Source organism: Triturus cristatus, chromosome 2_1, assembly GCF_964204655.1.
Source record: "Triturus cristatus chromosome 2_1, aTriCri1.1, whole genome shotgun sequence".
Taxonomy (NCBI): Eukaryota; Metazoa; Chordata; class Amphibia; order Caudata; family Salamandridae; genus Triturus; species Triturus cristatus.
The window spans coordinates 981490545-981514807 of record NC_140581.1 but is presented as its reverse complement, the minus strand read 5'-3'; the positions used below and the strand labels follow the sequence as shown (position 1 = coordinate 981514807).

At 47.7% G+C, this 24263-nt stretch overlaps 1 protein-coding gene across 1 annotated transcript in view; it reads right to left on the bottom strand.

Annotated features, from left to right (window-relative positions):
- LOC146866160 (alcohol dehydrogenase 1-like) overlaps window positions 1-24263 on the bottom strand; it is a 251197-nt gene that overhangs the window by 207914 nt on the left and 19020 nt on the right. The window contains exon 2 of the mRNA XM_085640804.1: window positions 1031-1132. Within this exon, the coding sequence (XP_085496930.1) occupies window positions 1031-1132 (102 nt within the window). The remainder of the gene's footprint in view (window positions 1-1030; window positions 1133-24263) is intronic.

Genomic DNA, 24263 nt, shown 5'->3' with positions numbered 1-24263 from the left:
GCGTATCCGAGGCTCGCACCAAAGTCCACACGGGAGCTGAATTGCTGAATTACTTTATCGCTGCATTTCCGCTGGTCCAGTTCTTTTCATTTCTCGCTGTGCAAACACAGGGGGCTCCGTGGTTTCCCGACCGGGAAAATTCGAAAAGGTCTCCGCTCCTCCTACTGCCCAATGCCGGTAACTATATTGTTCCTGCCTACATTTCACATGCTTTACTTAATCTTGCATTCCCTATGAGTGTTTGCTGTTTCCAGGATGTTGTTATCTTTTTTTTCCAGCAGGCATATTACTCTTGTCTCCCCTCACTGACAACCTATTTCCCATTTTCTGGTTCTCCAGCGCCGCAAGGTCATACGAATGGTGAAAGCGCTATGCAAATATCACTCCACTGCATACAAAATAACAAAAGTAAAGAACATTGTCATTTTCAACACCAAGAGCTCTAGCTTTCACCAATGCGAGACCAATTGCATTGCGCATGCTTGTTTTCTTTGAAAGCCCTTAACTAATCGCCACCAAACTTTGCAACATTAGCCAATATAGAGAAAGGAATAGGTCTGCAAACTTTCATGGAGATTTGTTAAACGGTGGCAAAGTTATTGCCATTCAAAAAATCTGAGGAATTCCTAATCTCTCAGAATCCAAACTACAGATTGGCTAACGCGACTCTCTTATGCGATATATAACGCAATATCTATCAATACAAATATTCACGGAACATAGATGTGGAGCTAGGAATCGAACTCTATTCATACGTAACAGTCGATATTTTTGTCCTCAAGATTGTGGCTACAATATTAAGGTATTACAAAATCCCATGCTTGATATTCTGGAACCACACCAGAGATTTGTCATTTCAAGGGAGCTTTAGGATTAGGGACTTTAATCAGTACAATAATTTATGAAATATGCAATGAAGGAAAATTATGCCTTGGTAATGTCAAAAATTGTGCAATGTGACCACTTTTGACAACAGTAACCATTTTTCAAAAAGAAAAGTGTTATTTTTCAGTATACAAAAATACTTTACCTTTATTCGGATTTCATGGGCTTTTGGTGGAGCAACCTCTATCTCTTCAATAGAAAATGGTTTATTTGGTTCCCAGGTAACGGCAGCTTTGCATTTTATAACCTAGAAAACAACAGTAAAATTCATCAAAGGGTTATCCACAATGTTTAATGTTGAAGGATAATATTTGACGTGAGCATAAAGTTGTTCTTGGTATACGTCCTCTTTTTTGTTGTTTATTTGTATTTCACAATCTTTCTACTCCATTGCTTGGTGCACCTCCCTGATTTGCAATACACAGTTGGGGGAATTTTTCAGAATAATCATGAATTTGTAGCATTGCATACTAGTTTTTTTTATAGATTTGCCAATCAATTTAATGATATAAGGGGACATTTAGGACACCTTACACATTAGGCTACTTCTGCCTAGAGCCACACAGCTGGCCACAGGTTGTCTCTCAGTCTTTTCCCAATAGCCCTGAGAAAGCTGTTTGGGGGCCTGCAGCTTGTCATCACAGATCATCTAATGGCTCTCAAGACGTTGGCTGGCCGTCAGGTTACCTCAGGCACCTGTTAACAAACGTTATGAGATTCCAAGCTAGACCTCAGCCAACCATACGAAAGCACTCAGCCACCCTCATAGACACTCCGCCAGCCCTATTCTATTCTATTCTATAGTTTTGGTAGAGCGCAAACAGCTGCCCCAGCAATGAGGCGTCCCGGCGCTAAGAACCAAGGTCCTTTATACACTCAGCGCTCAGGCCGACATCACCAAGCTCAAAGTCCATTGAACCCCCCCCCCCCCCTACTCTGCCTCTGTCATCCAGTGGACACAGTCAACTTACATTAACCACACAGTGGTTACACTCCACTGGCTCTCAGCGCCACCAGGACACCATTAGCCAACCCAGGGAACCTTACCTAAGTCTCACAAATTTTAACCTGGGCTTTACATTGCCTCATCCAGTTATTGCATACCAATAATTGTCTCTCTTGAACCAATAGCCTCAAACTGCCAACCTCTATAGCTTTGAGACCTCCTGTTCTGCCTGTAATTGCCTATTGCCTGGCCCTGAAGAACACCCCAGGCAGCCCTCAGACCATCTCTGCAGAATCTCAGATGTCCTGCTTTCTTTCAGACCCTCGCACTGAACCCTCGTTCTCTCTTGTGAGCCTTGTGTACAGTCTTTGCAGCCTGTTGAGTAAGGGCCTTTATTGCTGGGCTGCTTTTAACGTGTTCTTCCACCCTTTTTTTTTTTAGCTGAAGGGTGGTTTGACCCATGTCGCTGAGTAGGGCTTTAAATGGTGCTGGGACACATTGTTAGTTTAATAAAAAGTATATGACGATTTATACTCTATATGTTTCCTGTAGTTCTTGTTGTCCCTGTCAGTCCTTTGCAGGCTGTAAACATGACATTTGGCATTGATGAGAACCTGGAGCCCGCACCACAGTCACTGCCGACCACCAAACCGACTGGAGGTTCAGGCGATGGCATTCCAGCAGAGCTGGAAATTGAGTTGTGGTGAGCGCTGCAGAGGTGCTCCCGTATGTCATGTGGATCCAGCAGACACATCCAAAACAAGCATTTGAAATGCAATAGGTCTCGCATTTGTTTGAGTTACAGCTATTGACATTGTAATTGGCAATGTCTTTTACCATCTATTTCCCTGCTCATGCCTGCAAAGTTCTCCCACCTGGTGGGAACAACTTAGTTCTTCCACAAGGATGGAGCACAAAGTTGCTTTCACCCGGTGGGAGAACAAAACATTCCCCTGCCCATGCTCTCAGGCGGGGAAGCAGTTTGAATTGTTCCCACCCCACAAAAGAAAACTGCTGCCATGTGATTGGAGCAATGCCAGCTCCAGCTGCACCCTCAACTGGTGTAAGCAAGATAGCCAGTAGAGCTGTGGGACCTTAGGCTTCACCCCCCAGCCCCCAATAAGGGACTCGCTGTGGGGTGCCCCGGGTGGGCACCGGGGCACGGCACTCAGTAAATAAAATGGAGGGACTAGCTGTAGCGTGCCCTGTGTGGGCCGGGGGCATGCTGCTTTTTAATAATAAAAAAGACAATGCTGGTACAGCCCCCCAAAATAATAATTTTCTGGGGTGCCGTAGGTGGGCAATGGGGCACCCCTAAAATAAAAATAAAACACCTGGCCACTTGCAGGGAGCTGGCAGGGCCACAGGGCACCTGGGGCTCCCCCCACATAATCCAATTAAAAAAAAGCGGCACACTCAGCCATGCAGAACCATAGGCTTGGCACATAGTTCAGCACATTCTGTTTGGGTTCCTTGAGAGGCTTCTCCCAAGCTTCTCTCACCAAACACAATGGCCCTCTTACAGGGTGGCCAAACATTAACTCAAAGGAGCTAAAATTAACCACTTTCGGTGGCACCTCTCTATAAGCAAACAGCAAGCACGGGAGAGAAAATCCTATTGCCTTCTGAGCTTGCCAGATAAGCCCTTAATCATGCCCTTCAGGGTCTTATTGAATCTTTCCACCACACAATTGGTCTGGGGATGATATGGGATGGTGAAATGGTTGGGGCCAGCTTGGAGCAGAGAATGGCTGGGAGCTCTTCCCCCCCCCCCCATTCAGTAATTGCCCTTGGATCCTCTGATGCCCCAAGTTGCTGGTTGGCCACTGATTCTGTGCAGCGAGGGAATTTAGGCAAGAAGCTGCCTGTGACTGCGGCGTGACCCCCCCTTGAATGAGTTCCAGGACTGTGCTATTGATAATGTCCACCTGTTTGGCATTGGCACTGACGAGCGACTCTCATAGGAGAAGGCCAGTGGAACATCCTCTGGGACGCGTCGGTGGGCACTACACAGGGGCCTGTGCAAAGACCGGGCGGATGGGTGACACCAACTAGGGGGGCGCAGGGGCACCTGTGCGTGGAAGCAGCCAGGCTAGGCCTGGTGCGGCTCGGGTGCAGATTGCCTCTGGGCCTGTGTTCCCGCCCAACAGCTGGGGATCGTGGGATCGGACGTCCTGTCGCGTATCTGCTGGGGCTGTGGATCTGTGGCCAGACATACCCAGTGGCACCATACTCTCCATCGCTGGGCCATTACCTACTCACCTGCAACACAATGACCAGGGACAAAGTATCGAAGCAGAGCACCATGGATCGATTGCGAGCCCTGGGGCACACGCACTGAAGACGTCGAGCCAGACCCCGGATAACGCAAGGCACTTGAGGCCAAGATCAGAGAGGTGGGATCGGATGTTGCCCTTATCCATCAAGATCTGCGTAAAGCAGTGGATAGGATCACTGTAGGACTTGGCCTTTTTGGCTAAAGTTCCCTAAACTTTTTGCTTTCCCCCTAGACACTTTTCCTGACATAGAGTTGCCAATTTAGATGCTTTGGGTACTTTGCCATTGCTGATCAGTGTTAAAGTACAAGTGTTCCCTGTGTAAAGTGTAATGGTAATTGGTTGGCCATGACTGGTATGTTTGCCTTACTAGTAAAGTTCCAAGTGATGTGCACTGTGTGTGCCAGGGCTAGAAATGCAAAGGTGCGCGGAGAAGGGAACTCAGGCCTGCAGTGTTGGGCCTGCGCTCAGTTTGCTAAGTTAGCATGTTGTCCTGACAAGTGCAACCACTTGTCAGGCCTTACTTTCCCTTTTGCGTACACAGTGGGCACCCTTGTGATAGGTCCCGGGTAACTCCTGGGCAAGATGCAGTGTAAGTAAAAGGCAGGACATATACTGAGGTGTGTGCTATGTCCTGACAGTGAAAAACACTCCATTTCGTTTTTGCACAGGTGAAAGGCCATCCTGTTTATAGGACAGAATGGGGGAGGCTGGGTATTGTGTTTGTTAGCCTAGTTTCCCATAAGTTTAAAATGGAGAGGTGAAGTTTAGTATGTATGAACTCACAGGGTCATAACACATTTTTCTATGAAAGTGGTTTTGTCACTGTGTGTTCAGAAACCATTCTTTTAGAAAGTGGCTGAGTTTGGTGCTTTAAGCATTTCTGTGTGTCTCTGCTGAATGTGGATTGACTGTCTGGATCTGAGAGGTGAGATGAGCTGGGGGACGTCTTGACCCAGGAAGGGGATGAGATGGCACCAGGCTGACTTGCATCTGGAGAGTAGGCGGAGGAGGAGCCCCGGGAGGTGAAGAGGCCTGGGTTGCTGCTATAAATCAATTGACCCGTCTCCTGCTTAGTGATTAAGGATCCAGACCCCCAGTATCAAAGGGAGAAAGGTGACACTGGGAGTGAGACACCCAGAACTGATTTAGGCAGGGGTCAGGGACCCCTGAGCACAATGAACTTCAAAGACATTTAGGGGTATAACTATGAGAGCGGAGACCCCTGAACGTTGGAATAGAAATGGATTGAGACTGAAAAGGCTTGGACCCATTTCGTCGTCAAGAGGAACCTCTGCTAAGGAAGGAACAACTGAAGAGACTGCTGACCCTTGCTTCGTGATCTGGGGCTGGTCTGCAGTTTGCTGTTTCAACCATGGAAGAGGCTGTTGGGACTGTGCTTTGTGAGCTGGGTCCCCCTGCTTGAAAAAGACTGTGCTTTATGCTGTGTCTTGTTACCCTAAGGGCCCGAGGTGAGCTGGCTCCCTGTTTGGAAACACAGGAACATAAAGTTTCCGGAGAAGATTCAAGCGACGCGGGGGCGCGTGTTGTGGCAGCTTGAGACCCTCGGATGGTGTGCCCTGTGACTTGGACACACAATGAAGTGAGACTCAGCTGCGCTGGGTGCGTGTCGTGATGCACAGGAGGCATTGGTGAAGAGCGCCTGGTCAACGTGTGCATCGAAGGTGAAGTGAGTCTCGGACGTGCTGGGTGCATGTCGTAGTGCACCGCAGGTGCTGGTGAAGAGCGCCTGGTCAGCATGTGCATCGGAGGTGAAGTGAGACTCGGATGCGCAGGGTGTGTGTCATGGTGCACCGCAGGCGCTGGTGAAGAGCACCTGGTCAACATGTGCATCAGAAGTGGAGTGAGTCTCGGACGCTCAGGGTGCATGTCGGGGTGCACTGGAAGCACTGGTGAAGAGCGCCTGGTCATCAAGTGCACCGGAGAAGTGAGGCTCAGACCTTAGTGAGCGTGTCGGGGTGCAGCCAAAGGTGTTGGTGAAGAGCGCCTGGATATCGGGGGACCGGAGATAGAGTATGTCTCAGTGAAGCAGTGTGCGTGCTTTGGTGCAACCTGGGACTATGGAGGTGATCGGCTGATCACTGTGTGCACCGGAAGAAAGTGAGTCTGTGCAGCACGGTGTGCGTGTCTTGGTGCCAACTGAGACCACAGGAAGGAGTGCCTGGTGAACGTGCACTCGGAGTCGGCTTGAAGTCCCATCAGCGCTGTGTGTGTGGCTTTGTGCCAGATGAGACCCAGAGGGTGCTGTGGTGAACGTGCACCGGAGTAACGTAATCTTAGAGGCATGGGGTACATGTGCCCTGCGGCCGCCTGAGACCTTCCTAACAGGCACGGCCCGGAACGGCAGCCCTGGAGGAGCTGGGCTGCCAGGCCGAGCCGCTGAGGCCCATTGAGAAAGTTCAGCACGGAAGGCCCAGTTCGCTGAAGGAGGAGAGGAGAGTAGAGTGGGGTAGCATCCCCAGGTAACTTGGGTCACTTCCTGGGCAGGGTGCGGGCTCGGAGGTTCACTCTCTCGGCCTCTCAGTCCTTCTGGCGACATAAGCCTTTGCTCCGGCTCAGATTGGGACCCCTACTGACCAAAGGAGTGTCAGTACTGGGGCCAGAGTGAGAAGCTGTATGTCGTCGTTGATACGTGTAGGGGGCAACTGTTATCGAAGAGGCTGACTGTCGTAATACACATTGCCAATTTTGCTGCTAACGAACTGCTGGACTGTCTTATGACGCCTGACATTATTTCTGCATAACGAAGTACACGATTGTAGGGCTACGCATTGCATTATTTCTTAATTGGGAAGTACATTATTGTTGCGGTGCGCATTGCATTATTTTTTCATTGCAAAGTACGTGATTGAGGTGTGACACATTGCATTATTCCTTCATTGCGCAGTACACAATTGTAGCGGTACGCATTGGATTATTCCTCCCATTGCAAGATACCGGGGTGTATCGTTACGCATTGTATTATTTCTCCTTTGTCCAGCACAGAATTGTATCGTTACGCAGCGCACTATTGTTTGTTCATTGCAACATGTGTGATTCTAGCATTGCGACCAGCATAGCATTTTAAAAGCGGTGGTTGGGATTTGAACCTACCAGCCAGTCAGAACAAATATTACCCTTTATTATATGTTGGTTTTTTTATCGTGTGGTCTGATCATATATCTTTTTATATAAAGTTTATAGTCGTTTTATCAAACTCGTGTGGAGTCCATTTGTGGTGTCCCCGGTGGGTTGCTGTGAGTGTGGTTGCACATACTGTACACTCGTGCCTTGGAGACAGGCCTGGCTGCTCGTGCCAAGCTACTAAGGGGTTAAGCAGGGCTATCTCAAGCGGTGTCCTTACTTGGCCTAACGTTGAGTGAGGAGTCCCGGGTCTCGCATTTGGTGACAGTGGTGCGGGACTGGGTCTCCGGCTTCCAATAATTACCGAGGCTGAAATATGCATTTCCACCATGGAGGACACAACTGCATCCCTCCAGGCGCGAGTGACCTCGCTGGAATCCATCACGAAGGGGCTGGCGATCAGGGCGGAAGATGCTGAGGGCAGAGCATGATAAAACAACCTTCGATTTGTAGGCTTTCCAGAGGGATGCGAAGGCAACAACATGGAGCAGTTCCTCGCAGGATGGATCGCGAGCTGGATCCCCCAGACAGCATTGTCACAGTGCTTCATTATCGAGCGTGCACATCATGCCCTGATGCAAAAACCACCCCCAGGGGCCCGTTCGCGGTCCATCATTGCGAGACTTTTGAACTTCCATTACCGCAATGCTGTTCTGGCTTAGGCCAGGTTGGCCGGCAAACTGCACTTCGAGTCTCACCATATCCTAATCTTTCCGGACTACATGCGCCGGGTGCAACAACGACGCCAGTCTTTTACTGCTGCTAAAGCCAGATTGCGGGACCTGAAGATCCAATATGCCGTGCTTTTTCCAGCGAGGTTGAGAGTCATTTACAAGTCTCGTACTCATTTTTTTGATACCCCGTAGGAGGTCTTCGCCTGGACAGATGAGAAACAGTGCCACAAGCCACATACACAACCGCGATTTGATTCCGAATCATCATCTGGAGAGACCACGCGGCAGACGGTCAAGCTTATGGCAAAACCCACTCACAGATCGCGACTGCCATCGCGACGTCGCTCCAAATCGCGGAGCGCATCTGAATCAAGTAGCAGAGGATCGGCGAGCCCCGTCACCAACGTGACTGGCGACTGGAGGACCTTCATTGTAATGGTTGCTGTGCGGATGATATCTGCTTTGTCACAGGCTTACTCTTCTCTCAGTATCTGAGAACTAAATTTATGTTTGGGGACAGTTCATTTGGGACTTCTTGGTATGGGGTTGGGCCCTGCTCCTGTTGGGGCAGTGGTGTGACACCTACCACGACAGATGCTTCAGCTGTTATGAGGTATTGGGTGGGTGGGGTGGGTTTAGGGGTTGGGTTTGTTAAATATTGTTGATTACACTGTGTCTTGCTCGCTTCTTCTTGCTGTATGCCCCGGGACAGCCTGAAATTCTCCCATCTTATTAGATGCCCTGCTTGTAATAGACTTGGCGGGTAGGCTCCAGGCGGTTAGTTGGAATATACGTGGGGCGTTAAAAAAGATCAAACGGGGTGTGGTCCTACGGCAGACCAAGCGCGCCTCGGCCGATGTTCTCCTACTACAGGAGACCCATCTTATGGGTACTAAGGCGCTGTGCCTTGCTCGCTTTGGCTATATACAAGCCTATCACGCGGAGTTCACTAGGGGCTCCAGAGGGGTGGCCATCCTCATTCACCGCAGAGTTCCTAATATACACTCTAAAACGTGGACTGACCCCCAAGGTAGATACATTTTTGTGTTAGGGACATTACACGGAGAGGCCATTCTCCTGGCCAGCGTATATGCACCCCCCCTCCACTCTCAGACTCGTTTGTTGAGCGACCGATGACATTACTGTTAGAAATGCCTAAAGGCCTCTCCATCATAGGTGGAGACTGGAATGATGTGGCAAATGTGGCGCGGGACAGGTGGAGGTCACGCATGGCACCCGAGATACCTAGGAATACGCGGCTGCATACACTAGTGGGGGATATCGGTGGTTGGACACATGGAGGCATCTGCATCCAGGCACATATGGCTATACGTATTATTCAGCCGTCCATGACTCTTTCTCCAGGTTAGATTATATATTCATACCGCACTCCTATTAGTCCCGAATTGCTGCGACTGACATCCTACCTAGAGGTCTATCAGACCACTCTCCAGTGACCTTAATACTGCGCCTAGAGGTGACGCTCCCTCCTTTTCGATGGCGCCTGTCTCCGTGGCATCTCCAAGACCCGCAATACACATCACACCTACATCAGGCACTCACAACATATTTTGCTGAAAACTCAGTCACGGTGGACTTCCCGGCTATGCTCTGGGAGTCTATGAAGCCCACCATCAGGGGGGTGGATATTGCACATTGTGCTGCTCAACGTAAGAAACGCAGGGAGTCCCTTCTCCAGACCGAGGCCCAGATCGTGCAATTGGATTAGAAATGTAGAGGTGAGCACGGTGGGTCCAAACGTCGCCAGCTGCTTCTGCTTCAACAAACCTACGTGGACACGCTGCACGACGAGGCCAGACATGCTTGGCTGTCATCCTTCAGTAGAATTTATCAATGGGGTGACAAATCCAGCTCTCTTCTGCAACGCTTGTGCCAGCGCGCTCTCCGCCCACTGAGCATACCGGAGATTCTAGATGGGGATGGCCTGCCGCTTACGAACCCTCAGCGAATTGCTGCTTGCTTTGCAACATACTATATGGAGCTCTATGCGCCCAGAGACACTTTCCCGGAACCCTTGATTCAGCAATACCTTGACGACTTGCCTCCCAAGGCCATTTTGGACGCTGTGAGGGGGACTTGGATGCCCTGCTGACAGTGGACGAGTTAAGTGCGGCACTCGCTGACCTACCATCCGGGAAGTCACCGGGCCAAAACGGCTTCCCCTGTGAATTTTTTTAATCATTTCAGACTCAATTCCTCCGTCACTACTTGGGAGCGATACATGCGGCCCTTGATGCCGGGAAGCTTCCTCCAGATTGGCGGCATGCTGAAATCACTGTCTTTCCCAAGCCGGGTTGGCCCCCGGATCAATACTCCTCATATCGCCCAATTGCATTGTAAAATGTGGAGGCTAAACTGTTGGCCAAAGCACTGGCCAACCGCATTCTCCCGCATATGCCAGACCTGGTTCACCCGGACCAGGCCGGCTTTATGACCCAGCGGGCTACCCGCCCCAACATCAGACGGGTGCATAATGCGATTGCGACCATTGATCACCTCAAGGGCCCGACGGCCCTGATCTTAGCGGATATCCACAGGGCATTCGACTCGCTAGGATGGACTTATCTGTTCGCTCTCTTGCAGAGTTTGAACTTTGGCCCCGACTTTTGTTATATATTAAACTCCTAAATACTGACCTATTGGCCTCTGTCCGAATAGCTGGTGCAGTATCTGCTCCTTTCCCTATAGGACGCGGTACCCGTCAAGGCTGCCCCTTCTCCCCATACTTTTTGCCCTAGCCATGTAACCGTTGGCCACATGGGTTCGTAAATATGCCCAGGCTAAGGGCTTTGAATGGCACGGGGTAATTCTTGGATCGGATCGCTCTCTATGCTGACGATGTCCTATTTTTTCTTACGGACCCGCATCGGACAGGACCATGTATTCTCCGCATATTGCAGATATTCGGCCAGCATACTGGCTTCTATGTGAATACTAAGAAATCTATACTGTGGCCGATACGTGGGGGTCCGGACATGGGCGCCTGGACAACGGAGGTGACGTTGGCTACCACTGGTTTGAAGTACCTTGGGGTGTACATCTCGGACACCCAATCGATTTCATGGGAAAAGAACATAGCCCTCATGTGGACACGCACTCAGGCTGAGATGGAGTCGTGGTCGCGTATGCCCTTTCTGTACTGGGCAGATCAGCCATTTTTAAAATGGTATCCCTTCCTCGCCTCCTATACCAACTACAGAATCACCCTTTTCAGATAGCGCCCTCCTGGTTTCGACAGCTGAACTCCAGGCTCAGTCGCTTTTTGTGGCACAATCAAGCTGCTAGGGTGTCCTTTAAGACGTGCTTCCAATCAACCTATTGTGGGGCTCTCGCGACCCCCGATATCCAGTCATACCATGCAGCCTCCCACCTTTTAGTCTTAAATGACTAGTGGTATGGTGTTAGCAGTGATCCGACATATCGGATAGAGAAATGGTTGATGGGGGACATGTTGCCACACTGATTGCTATACACGCAGAGAGAGCAACGCAAGCTACGGCCTGCCACTCGAGTTGTCTTTGTTGTGAGGACAGACTTGCTGTGTCGGGTGGGTTGGCTGCGGCGATCGACGGGAGAGGCTCCTCTCTGGCAGAGTGGCCTCATGCCACAGGGAACCGCGCTGGTGGGATTTAAACAATGGGATGCTATCGGTATATCTACCCTGGGAGACGTTATGCATGGTACCACGTTGAAATCGTTTCAAGACCTTAGACATGAATACGACATGCCACATGCTCAATGTTAACAAATATCTGTAGCTGAGACATGCCTTAGCCCCATGTATTACTCACCTATATTCCCTTCCCGAATTCAACCCTATTGAGGCTAAAGTGTTTATGGGGGACTTGGGGAATCATAAAGCCGCAAAGATCTACCAAATGCTAGTGACAAATCTCACCACAACACTTGATCCCCTTTGTGAGAAATGGCAGACAGACGGGCTCCTTGGACAGTGACGACTGGAGAGAAGCCCTTGAGTTCCCGAGATATGCAGCAATTGCATCCTGTCTTACGCTTAGTCAATTCAAGTATTTACACCGCACTTATTTCACTTGATACCGGCTTTGGATAGCGGGACTGAACGACTCCCCCAGGTGCCTAAGATGTGATGGCGATGAGGGTACACTATTGCATACTGTTTGGAGCTGTGATTCACTGGGTCGGTTCTGGAGAGGGGTTCTTCGATGTTTATCAAAGGTGTTGGGCTGGGTTATACCTCATTCACCTAGGCTAGCTCTCTTGCATATTACAGACGAAATTGGGGGCAACATCTATATAAAGCGTTTATTGTTTTTAGGTCTTACCCTGGCCAAGAGGGATATTGCAAAAGTGTGGAAGGATTGGTGTATGGGGAAGGAACAACCCATCTTTAAAGTCTGAGGGTGCCCTCAGAAGCACTTTAAAATATGGAAAAGATGGGCGGACTTTAGGGGCCTTGTATTGGAACCACCTTCGCCACACCTTGCCAAAATCGAAAATGTATAGAGACGCAGCATAGGGCAGTAAGGATATACAGTTAGATATGATGCCAGTGAAAGGGCTGGAGGGGCATGACCGGGATATTGTTTTGCAGTATATGACACAGGGTTTTGAAATGTTTAGGGCTGTCGTTTACGGGCCCGAATGGTTAAATTTTTTGTTTTACAACAATTGTGTACTAGTCACCTGCTCAATATTCAATAAATTGATTCTTGTATGCTATAATGATTTTGTAATGTCTGCAATTATAATATCTCTTGACTCAATAAAAAGAGCTTTGATAAAAAAAAATGACATCAAACAACAAAAATCCAAAGTAGGGAACCGGAGATATACATTTTCAAAGTTTAAATCCAAAATGTGCTTTCTAGCGCCAAAAATTCTAAAGCTCGGGGTGTGGCCTAGCGATCCAGCAGGGTGGATGCGCGTTAGGTGAGCTCCACTCAGTCCATACTAAAAATCCTTCATTTATCCCTCTTCGTCGGATAAACTACCTTTAAAAGTCACCCGCAGCTGTGGAGGAACCGAGTGGTGGCGATTGTGACCCATAAGTGTGCCGGGACCGGAGAGTTTGCAGCGGCAGTGGTGGTGCACGACCTCGGAGGGCTGGCGGGCGAGATTGAGGCAGAGCCTTCTGGGCGGCAGCCGGAGTAGAGAACGATGGGCGCGGTGGCTGAATCAGCTCCTGGTAGCTGGCTTGGAGCGTGTGCTGCGGCAGGGACGGCGTCTGTGTGACTGGGAGGTCCCTGGTTGTGGCCCAGTGAGTACTCTTGCTCGTACCCCTCTCCCCACCTCCTCCAATCATCCCGTCAGCCAGATCGGGCCGTGAGGAGGGGGTCCTGTGGACTCGCCGAGGGCCAGAGTCGAGCGATGTGCCAGTTGGAGTCCGGGCTGCCTGTGGTGAGGCCATTGAGACCGGGCAGAGCCCGATTGGATGTCTGCGGGCCGGCTCATGCGACTATACTTCCGGCTGCTGCAGTGTGTGGGCCCGTGGCGTGAGGGCCGGTGCAAGACCAGTTAGGCCCCACAAGCTATAGAGATCTACTCAGTGGAGGGATGCCGCGGGCACTTTATGCAACATAATAGTCTGGGTCCTTTGATACATTGCCCCCGAATGTAGGGGGGGAGGACTATTGGAGGCACAGGGGAGGGGAGCTTGGCACGGGACCTCTGGCTGATGTGAGTCCTGGGAGCTGAATAGAGCCCTGCTCAGCGGTATGCCCTGCACAGACATTCATGTTTACTCTGGCGGTGGCAAACAGTGGGTCTATGGCTTGGAGGTCGGTAATGTGATTGCTGGATCCCTTATGATATTGACTTCTACTTAGTGATGGGCCGGGCCTAGGTCTCATACGCAGCATTGAACCCGGTGCGGTTGGTGAGATATATTACTCTGGACAGCTGGAGGCAGCGCCTGAGTAGACAGTGGGACATCCAGTAGGGGGGGGGGAGACACAACTGTCCGCGGAAGCAGCCGGGTTAGAACTCGGTTTGGCTAATGGGCAGGAGGTCCCTGCCTGAGTCCCGATTTTCAGGAGGTCCAAAGCAGAGCCAGCTATTAAAAGCTGAGACTGCAAGGGGGAAGATCTACACGCCACAGGATTTACAGGCGTGGTTCGTCCTGGAGGCCCGACTGGGGGAGCTATAGAATCACCATTCTGAGGAATCGGCATCCAGACTGCACCATGACAAAAGAAAAAACAGCAGGAGGATCTACTAAGCAGAGCATGTTGCACCACTACACAGGAACAGGGGCCTCGACAACTGACCAAGGAGGTGCACAAGGAGGCATCTCGGACAATGCCGCACTCATGGCGGCCATTACACAGTCCAGGGATGCCTTGGAAGCGAAGATTGGAGAGGTGGGCTCTGACGTCATGCTCCTAAGGCAAGCTCTGTGGAATGCGGTGGAGCGCATTACAAAGACCGAGACCAGGGTCTCGGGAGAAGAGGATTCGGTCACTACCCTACAGAAAAAAGTTGCGTCATTGGAGACGGACACCAGAGGTCTGGCCTCGCGGGTGGAAGAGTAGAGGGCAGGGCCAGGAGAAACAACCTATGCTTTGTGAGATTCCCTGAAGGTTGTGAAGGGAAGACATGGAACAGCTCCTGACTAAGTGGCTCAAGGCCAAGGCCTGTCATTGCAAAGATTTTAAACTACCACGACAGGGACACGATTTTAAAGCAAGCCAGAATTAAAGAACCCCTGATATTCGAAAACACCTGCATCCTCATATTTCCAGACTACACGACTAGTCCTGCTGAAGCGACAGTCATTCATGGCAGCCAAGGCCCGCCTTCATGAGCTGAAACTTCCCTATGCGTTGCTGTATCCCATCAGGCTGAGGGTGGTGTTCCAATCCCGCACTCTATTCTTTGAGTCGCCAGAAGATGTCTTCAGCTGGACGGATGAAACAGTGACGATCCGGCCCCACACGCCGCCCAGGATGGAATCAGATTCCTCATCCAGTAATGTCGTCCGCAAGCCACCCAAGCCCACAACCAAAGGAACTAGGAGGTCGAGATCTAGAGGGCGATCTAAATCCTGCAGCGACCCAAACAGAGCCACTTTGGTTCCCTGGCAGGGGACTGCAGCCTCATAGCCATGTCAATACTCTCCCGGAGGGGGGATTTTTGTGACACTTGCTCAGACCGTCGAAGCATGAGCTGGGGCTAGTACCTTTGTTGGACTCTCATTAGCTGAGGGGAAAGCCCGTTGAATATGGGCAGGTTACTTCGGACCCATTGGCGGGGGTGGGTGGGGGGCTCCCGTTGGGGTCTGCAAGCCACCTCCGCCCTGACAGATACTTCAGCAGTTTTAAGGTATAGGGGTGGGGGTAGTTGGGGTACACATGTTATACATTTGCGCTGCGTCATTGCTGCACATGCCTACTATTCACACACTAGATGATAGCTGTCCCACACATCGAAGTCCCAAGACCCTTAGCTGGCAGTCCCTATAGATAGGGCGCGACCCCAGGCGGGAGACCTCTGAATAGTGAGTTGGAACGTCAGGGGAGTGCTAGATAAAGTTAAAAGAGGGGCTATACTCCAACAGGTCAAACGGTATCGAGCAGACTTCATGATGATTCAGGAGATACATTTTATAGTGTACTAAAGCATTGTATCTCCTCAGATATGGTTATATTCGGGATCCGCTGAAAGGGGACTCTGTGGGCTAAGGTAATGGTTAAGTCCCCCTCGAGTTCTGGAATTGCTGTCTTCAAAGTCTCTGCCCACTTACATACCTGGGGGACCTTCAACAGTCTCAGGGACTTCTACCACATGTAAATTGGACCTTCTGTTAAAATTTTCCATGTCCTGCAATTTGGACTCAAGGCCTTCAGAAATGTGTTTAAATTGGGAAAATTCTTGATCATAATTTGTTATTTATCTTCAAGACTGAATACTCGCTCTTCAACCTCATTTAAACGTTCTGGGATTTTCCCCAAGGATTCTTCTATTTGAGAGAGCCTGGTATGTAAAGAGGTGATATCCACTGCTTGTGTGACCCGAAGCTCCTTGATTTCTGACAGGATCACTTCAAACATATTTTGAATTGCAGGGTCTGTTTCTTTCCCTAGCACCGGATTTTGAGAGACTGCGCTGTTGCTGAGTGGAATCGTATTTGCAGATAAGAGGTGAACTGAAGACCTTTTAGTGTCATCTAGTAGTAATGTGCGTGGGAGCACGGAAGTAGGAGCTTGTGGTGTAGCAGCTTGCGACTGAGGCCAAAGGCGGGCTTGAGGCAGTTGCAGACGTTGTTGCGAAGTGGGACTTGGAGAACAGCTGGAATTATTTATAACATGCAGGAGTAGAGAAGGACTCTGATACTAGTGTTTTTTGAGAGGGGGGCTGAACTGATGGCTGCTTCTTCCATCGTTGGTTCGGAGGGGCCTTGTCTTTGGATCTGTCTTTGCCCGATTACCACTCAGGCCCATCTTAAACATGCCAGCTTGAGTCTCTGCAGGCTGAACTTTCTCCTGAGCAAGCAAGTGTTGGACTTTCAGTTCCATTCTTTGTTGTGTGTTGCGCAAAACTCAAGAACTGCCCACTGCATTTTCCATGCCTAGTTTAACACAGGGCTTTCTTAGTGTCTCTACCGGCTGATTTCTGGTTTTAATGCCAGTAATAGGACTTATCATTAGATTCTTATGTTTGATCGTGCGCATGCTTCTGGACCCCCACTCCCTCAGTGCTACCGCTGATCGGCCAGTTGTCCACTTATTCACCTCCACCTGGACCTGCTTTTCTGCCATTGGTAACAAGCCCAATAATTTGTTGCCGCCTTAAGGTTCTATCTTTTAGTCTTGTAGTCAAGTCCTCCCCTCCCCTTATAGACTTGCAGTTCTGAAAGCCGCAACTATTGCCTGAGCCGTTGTTAGAACCCTGTTGCTTTTGCTGCCGAACAAAGTTGGAACTGGGGGGGGGGGGCACGCCCTCGCAGTTTGCCTACTCCTTACCTCGCACTCAAGGACCCTGATAACAAGCCTCTTTGTTGATCTCCATGAGTGCAGCCTCACAATACCTCACAATGCCTTGAAGAGGCTTGCAGGACACTACTCTTCTCCCGCGGCGTTTACCGGCATTTCCCTCTTTAAGAACGCCTGAAACGATGTAGTAAAGCTGCACTAGACACTAGACGCTGCAGCTTGCGACTCCGTCCGCGAGCCTGCCTTCCTCTGCGCTCATCAATTCCGGGGGTGGGGTATCTCAAATGCAAAATTTCCTCGTACGATTCTGTTAAACTGCGCTGATTTTCGAATTAAGGAGAAGATTCTTTCTAAAGCCATTGAAAGAAGAACACTGTCCACACAAGAAGTACCAAACTTCAGAATCTTCTCAGACTTGTCTGCTGTGGCGGCAAAAAGGTGCCGGGAATTGGTAAAAATGATCGACATATGTGAATCGAAGGGCGCTCAGGCATCTATAGCCCAACAATCAAAATTGAAGGTTCTGGCAAGAGGGACATTTTATATGTTGGACAATGTAATGAGAGCACAAAAATGTTTGCAGCAGCTCTCAACTCTAGGATAAGGCTGTCCGTCAGGAGTAAGCCACGACAAACAGAAGTCAGGGGGTTATTGGGGACAGCGGGGCCCTCTAAAATAATCATGTTTACACACTATAGAAGTGGGGCGTGGATCGCCGGGGGCAAGGAGGCACCTTAGCCTCCAGTAGCGGAAGCTCACAAGTTAGGGGGTGCAGTAACACGGTGCCCAGCAACCAAAGGGGGGTTGAGAGGAGATGTGGGTCACTCTTCCACACACACAGGGAACACAGGGGATGGTTTCTTTGAAGGAAGAGGGGGGTGCAGAGGGTGCACAAGGGAAGCATTGGCAAAAAATAGGAGATAGTTCTTTTAAATCTGGAGAAGATTACAATATGTTGAGGAAAGCTAAATACAATAACGAAGTCAGAGCTCAAGGCAGTACTGTAACTGGCTTTTGCACAACAGGCGCTATTTGCACATTAAGATAATGTATCTTGGACTGTTTAGGCACTTTAAAACTATTAATACTGTAATGTATGCTTGTCACTTGTCACTTTTTAGGCGTTTCTCATTGCCTAGCCACTGCCAAAAGCAGTATGTCAACTCTGGCAAATTGGTAAAATCAGATTTTGGGTTCAGCTATATGCCTACTTTTTCTTGTTAAGCACTTTATCAGCTCTGTCACTTTACTTTTATATGACTCTTAGCTTGAGCATCTCGCTATGGTACTCTCTATCTTGCCACCAGGTAAAGATGGTGGAGTGGCAAGCGTTAACGTCATCCCAGGGAGTCTTGAGTTATAAGCTGCGATCTGGACTTTTCAGGCACATGTACTTTTCCGATATTTCTGGTTTTATCATTAGTACTGTCTTATTTATTTCCTATTATGAAAGTGATTCCCTAGGACTGCTTTAAAAAAAAGAAAAGCACTTTAATTATGATGATATCATGCCTCTTAGCTGCCCGCAAATTAGGTGTCTTGCTCAGTGGTTCGTAACCTCATTTTTAAGAAAGATGTATTGTTTACTTCTGTCAAGCACTTTATTTGCACTGTCACTTTATATTGTTATGGGCCAAGAGAGTGTCCGCTTTCAGGGAATGTAGAAATTGCTTTCAATGATTGTTTACTTTAAATACATCGCAATTTCAGTGATTAAATGTCTCCTAAACAGGCTGCACAGTTCTGAGTATTGCCTAATATTTTTAAGGGTTTTATTCAGAATTTTGTCTGTTACTCATCTGGACCAAAGAAGATTTACTCCACAGATAAGCCAGTGAATGCACAGGTTCACTTTAGATCAACATTTCCATAATACCAGTAATGGCACTTAACCATCAGGTAGCACGTAATGGGGTAAGAATTCTTTCCTTTAATGCTAATGGCCTGAATAAAAAAATTAAAGCGCGAGCCATGGAGGAATGGCTAAAAGGCTACTCTCCAGATATTGTCCTCTTGCAAGAGACCTACTACGTAGCTAGCAGAAAACTTTCTTTTAATATGTTCCAGTGGTGGGCAGGCAGTTGCTTTTTCTCTTCAACAGGCACGCGGCAAAGACCGGTAGCAATCTTCTTTAGTAAATACTTCCCTTTTCAGGCCATATATTCACAGATTGACAAAGACGGTAGATGGGGACCGGTCAGTGGATAGTCAACAATAATAAGATAACTATAGCTATGATCTACGCTCTTGTTGAGCATAATCCCGTTCCCCTGACCGATCTTTACCAAACTTTTCTGCTAATTCCTGGTTTGATTATTCTGGGAGGGGATTTTAATTACCTACAGAATCCAGGTTTAGATTATTCGTCAGTGGTGAGGAAACAAAAAAAAAAACACGGGTAGGAGAAGCATTAAAGGACTGTATGATAAACTTAAACTTGATAGACTTCTGGTGGTCAAGATACCCAAAGAAAAAAGAGTATTCATGTTATTCAGCTAAATACAATTTGGCTGCTAGAAAAGATTACTTTTTGATTTCCAGAGAACTGACACAAGTTAAGTGTGAAAACATACAAAATAGTTTCTCAGACCACACATTACTAAAATTAGAATTAGTTGGTATTAGCAGAAATTTGAATACTCCGAAATAGACATTTAATAGAATTCTTTTGGAGGATGAAGACTGGTGTGAGAGTGTCCAAAGGGAGATAGAGCGTTTCTTCCAGCCCTATAGAGGTACTGCCTCGCTGGAGAATGTTTGGGATGCCTTTAAAGCAACAATTCGCGGGGTCATATCATCAAAGCTGATCGAGAAAGGCACAAATGATACAGAGAAACCACCTCGAGGCCAAGGTTAAACAAACAAACAAGCTATTTTTAAGGGATAGAAACAATAGGAATAAACTGGCATTGAGACAGGTGTGGCAGGAGATGCAAGACTTATTATTTTAAAGTTTATACTGCCAACTCTGCCAATTTGCAGAAAGTATACAAAGAGAACGAGTTTACAGGCAGGTTTCTAGCCTGGCAAACAAAAGATAAACAAGCGCCGAACAGAGTCCTTGCATTAAGTAATAAGCTCACTTAGAGCCGAATCACAGATGAAAACTTAATACAAAGTGAGTTTATTAGGCATTATGAGTCCATTTATTCCGTTAGACACGAAGTGGATATTGCAAAATTGGATTCTTTTTTTGACGGATTCCAAATTCCAAATTTAACTACAGATCAATCCACAAGCTTATTGGCCAATGCCTTAATACTAGAAATAGAAGAGGGGGTTAAATCAATGGCCAATGGCAAAGCATGTGGGGATGACGGTATTCCAAAAGAGTTTTTCAAAAAGTTTAGCGCAAATGTAAATAAGGAATTGGTGCTACTGGCTAACCTATTTTACGAGGCGGGGAAATACCATCTTCTTTTAAAACAGCTGTGGTAGTCAGTTTAAAAAAAAAAGATGAGGATAGGGAAGATATAAACTCTTATAGACCCATCAGTTTGCTGAATTCAGATTACAAGATAACATAATTAGCAACTGAATAGGGTCTATAATCCACAAGGAGCAATGTGGCTTCATTGCAGGGCGACAATTATCTTTTAATACCACTTTTTTAATTGAAGCCCTGGATTATTTAAAATAAAACACTGTTACAGATCATGCTTTTAGACGCAGAAAAGGCGTTTGACTTGGTGTGTTGGGAAAGCCTTTTTTACTCACTTGCTAAATTTGGTTTTCCCTCACAATTGATCGCAGTTATTTAAAATATCTACGTAGGAGCGATGGCCCAAAAAATAGTGAACGTCAAGAGGGTAGGCACTTGTAGAGTAGTTAGGGGGACAAGACAAGGTTGCCCGCTTCCCCCCCTGCTCTTTGCCTGTTGTATCGAGCCCCTTGCAAGAGCCGTACGTTCATTAAGCAGTGCAACCTCTCCAATGCCTGGTATGACTAATATTAAATTATACACAGACGATATTACGCTTTTTTAAAAACCTGAAAGGGAAGTGCAATTGCAAATCTTTAACTTGTTTCATGAATTCTAATCTATTGAGGGCTATAAAATTGATACATCTAAGACAGAGATTATGTTATGTAACTGCACAGCCGAATCACTATTAACAGATTTTGAGTCATTAGTTAATTTACAACCTAAGAGATATTTAGGGATATACGTAACGGAGGATATTAATGATCTGTACTCCCTAAATAATATCCCTCTTTTTAATAAAATAAAGAGTAAACTGCTAAAATGGAAAGAGCTTCCAGTTTCCAATTCCCCATTATGCAATTTTCTGTTTTTAGCCATCCCTAACGCAGTTCTAATGAATTTTTTTAAGGAAGTCCAAGCCCTCTTTTCTACGTTTATATGGGCAAATAAGGTGGCAAGACTGTCAATGGAAACGCTCTTTAGGCCAGTATCAGAAGGGGGGCTAGCGCTTCCTAATCTGAAAGAGTATTATTATGCCAATTTTGCACACACTTTATGTAGATCCTCCAAGGTTTTAAACATTAATAGGTACGATAATTTCTTTTTAGATCTGATTTACAAAGAATATTTAATCCGAGATTGTATGCGCCTTATAAAAATCCCCAAAAAATTAAGATATAAAACCCTCCAATGGAGCATGAAACGGAAAAAACAGCTGCTTAGGCATTTCGCGATCCCCATACTAAATGCAGAAACATACCTCTCGGATATTTACGAAGGTCAAGATTTGCTTCTAGATCCATTAATTATGAAGAATTGGAGTAGCCAGGGCTCCAGTAAAATAGGAGACTTCTTGCAGGGAGAGTGAAAAACCTGGCCCGAAATAGAACTGTCGCTTAAGCATATTAAAATTATTTTACAATGGTCATTCACTAGGATTAAAAGCTTTTTGTCAGGACTTAATCTCATACATATCGGGGAGGCCAGTGACATCACAGGCGGTTTAGAAAACCACTCTCACCGTATTTCGATAAGCGGATGGGTCTCCTTATTTCGGAAACAAGGTGAAAATAAACTCTGCCAAAAGGCACAGCAAAAGTGGGAAAATCAGGAAGGGCTTCACATCTCTAATACAGAATAGCACCAGATCAATATGTTTAATAGCTCCTTGCTGAAAGCAGCTAATGTCAAGCAGATGCAATTTTATACAAAATGGCTGTTGTACCGTACACCGGATTCTTTGCAGAAAATCAACCCCCAGATCTCATCAAATTGCTTTAGGTTCAATTTAGAGGGAGGGGGAACTGGACTCATATTATTTGCGGCTGCCCGAAATTAGATGGATTCTGGGAAAATATTAACAAATATTGCCAGAACACGCTGAAGGTCCCACAGGCTTTAGATATTCAGACCATGGTTTTAGGATACTCGATAGACTTTACAGCAACTATCCTTAAAAAAAAACATATTTTCATCATGGCTGCCAGGTCGCTGATTCTGCAGTGATGAAGATCAGCTGATATTCCTACTTTTACACAGTTATTAAGTAAATTGGTCAGGATTAAAGAACACAAAAAAAGAACGCTCTGAGTGCTACCTCTTATAAAAAATGTGTGGCTCTGTGGGAGAACTCGGGTTAAAAGTAGCTGGGGAAGGCTGCAAAGTTGGTTTCGGACATATGCGGAAAATTTTATTAAATCAGATTGAATAATTAAGGATGTGGATTATTGCACTGTAGTATCATCGTGGGTCTTGTATTGTGTTTGGTTTTAAAATGGATTTTTTATCATCATGTGTGTATATTGCTTATGGCACAATGTATTGCTTTCTCAAAATGCTGGTGTGTACTTATGATTTACGAATTTTCTAAAAATAAAAAAATATAAAAAACATATATATATCTTTATATTCAAGTGTACCACTCTGGCTTTACCAGGGGGTCCCGTGGGGTTGCGATTCTAATCCATCGTAGGGTCCCGTACAAGCATATCAAGACATGGACAGACATCCAGGGGAGATACGTATTTATTAGGGGTACTATTTATGAGGAACAGGTGATATTGGGCTGTGTGAATGCCCCCCCCCCCCGCCACTACCATCGGCACTAGTCGAGCGCCTCACGACACTGTGGGCGGATATGCCGGAAGTGTTGGGGCAATAGTAGGCGGGGAGCTGGAATGACGTGATGGTCTTGGCCATAGATAGATGGAGAGGAGGGGGATGTTCCAATGTGCATCAAGTTACCAAACGGAACTCCCTGGCGACGGGATTGGGCTGGGTGGATCCTTGGCAATGGCTGCATGGCGAGGAGCAGGGATACATGTATTTTTCGACAATGCATGATTCTTACTCCCACCTTGACTATATATTTGTACCCACAGGTGCCGTCGGTAGGGTGAGGGCAGTTGAGATCCTCCCAAGAGGTCTGTCCGATCACTCCCCAGTTGTTCTGACGGCGCAGTTCGGTACTGAGAAACAGCCCTTTCGTTGGCGTCTCTCCCCCTGGCATCTGCAGGAAGTGAAATATCGGGAGCACATAGGGCAGGCAATCGAGCAATACATAGATATAAATGTGGGGATGGTAGCAGAGGCTGAAATCCTGTGGGAGGCCATAAAGCCCACTCTACGGGGGGTAGACATTTAATTCTGCATGGCAGCACGTCGAACCCGGTGGGAATCGCTTCTGCAATCGGAGACCCATTTAGTGGTACTAGAGCGGAGCAGTAGGGGGAGGGAGGGAATCTGGTGCGCCAACAGCTGGTGTCGGCACGACAATCCCATGCCGACACCCTGATGGATGAGGCCCGTCTCACGTGGCTAGCGTTACGCAGCAGAATTTACCAAGGGGGCGACAAGTTCAGTAAATTACTGCATAGACTGTGTCAAGGGGTCTTGCGTCCTCAGGTTCCCCCTAATATACCGGATCCAGATGGAAGGGCTCTTTGTGGCCCATCCTTCATAGCAGAGAGTTTTGCAAGCTACTTTGCAGAGCTGTACACTCCAAAGGAACTTTGTCAGGAAGGCATAATACACCGTTTTATAGCTGACTTACTGCCACACACCCTCTTGGACGAGGCAGGAGCAGATTCTGATCTTCCGCTCACCGAGGAGGAGATTTGCACTGCGCTGGGAGATTTGAATTCTGGAAAGGCGCCGGGTCCGAATGGATCCCCATGCAAATTTTTCCAGAAGTACTTTTCCAAATTGGGGCCTTATTTTCTCCGAGTTGTTGATGAAGCAAGAGTCTGAGGTCATCTACCACGAGACTGGAGACATGCATGAGTGGTATATTCCATAAACCAGGCCGGCCCCCAGACCAATACGCCTTATACTGCCCCAAAGCATTGGCCAATCGCCTCCAACCCCATATAACCAACTTAATCCATTCAGACCAGGCTGAATTTATGCCCCAGAGGGCTACGCGTCATAACATCTAACGAGCACACAGTGCCACAGCCACCGTCCAGGGAAGGGGAGTAC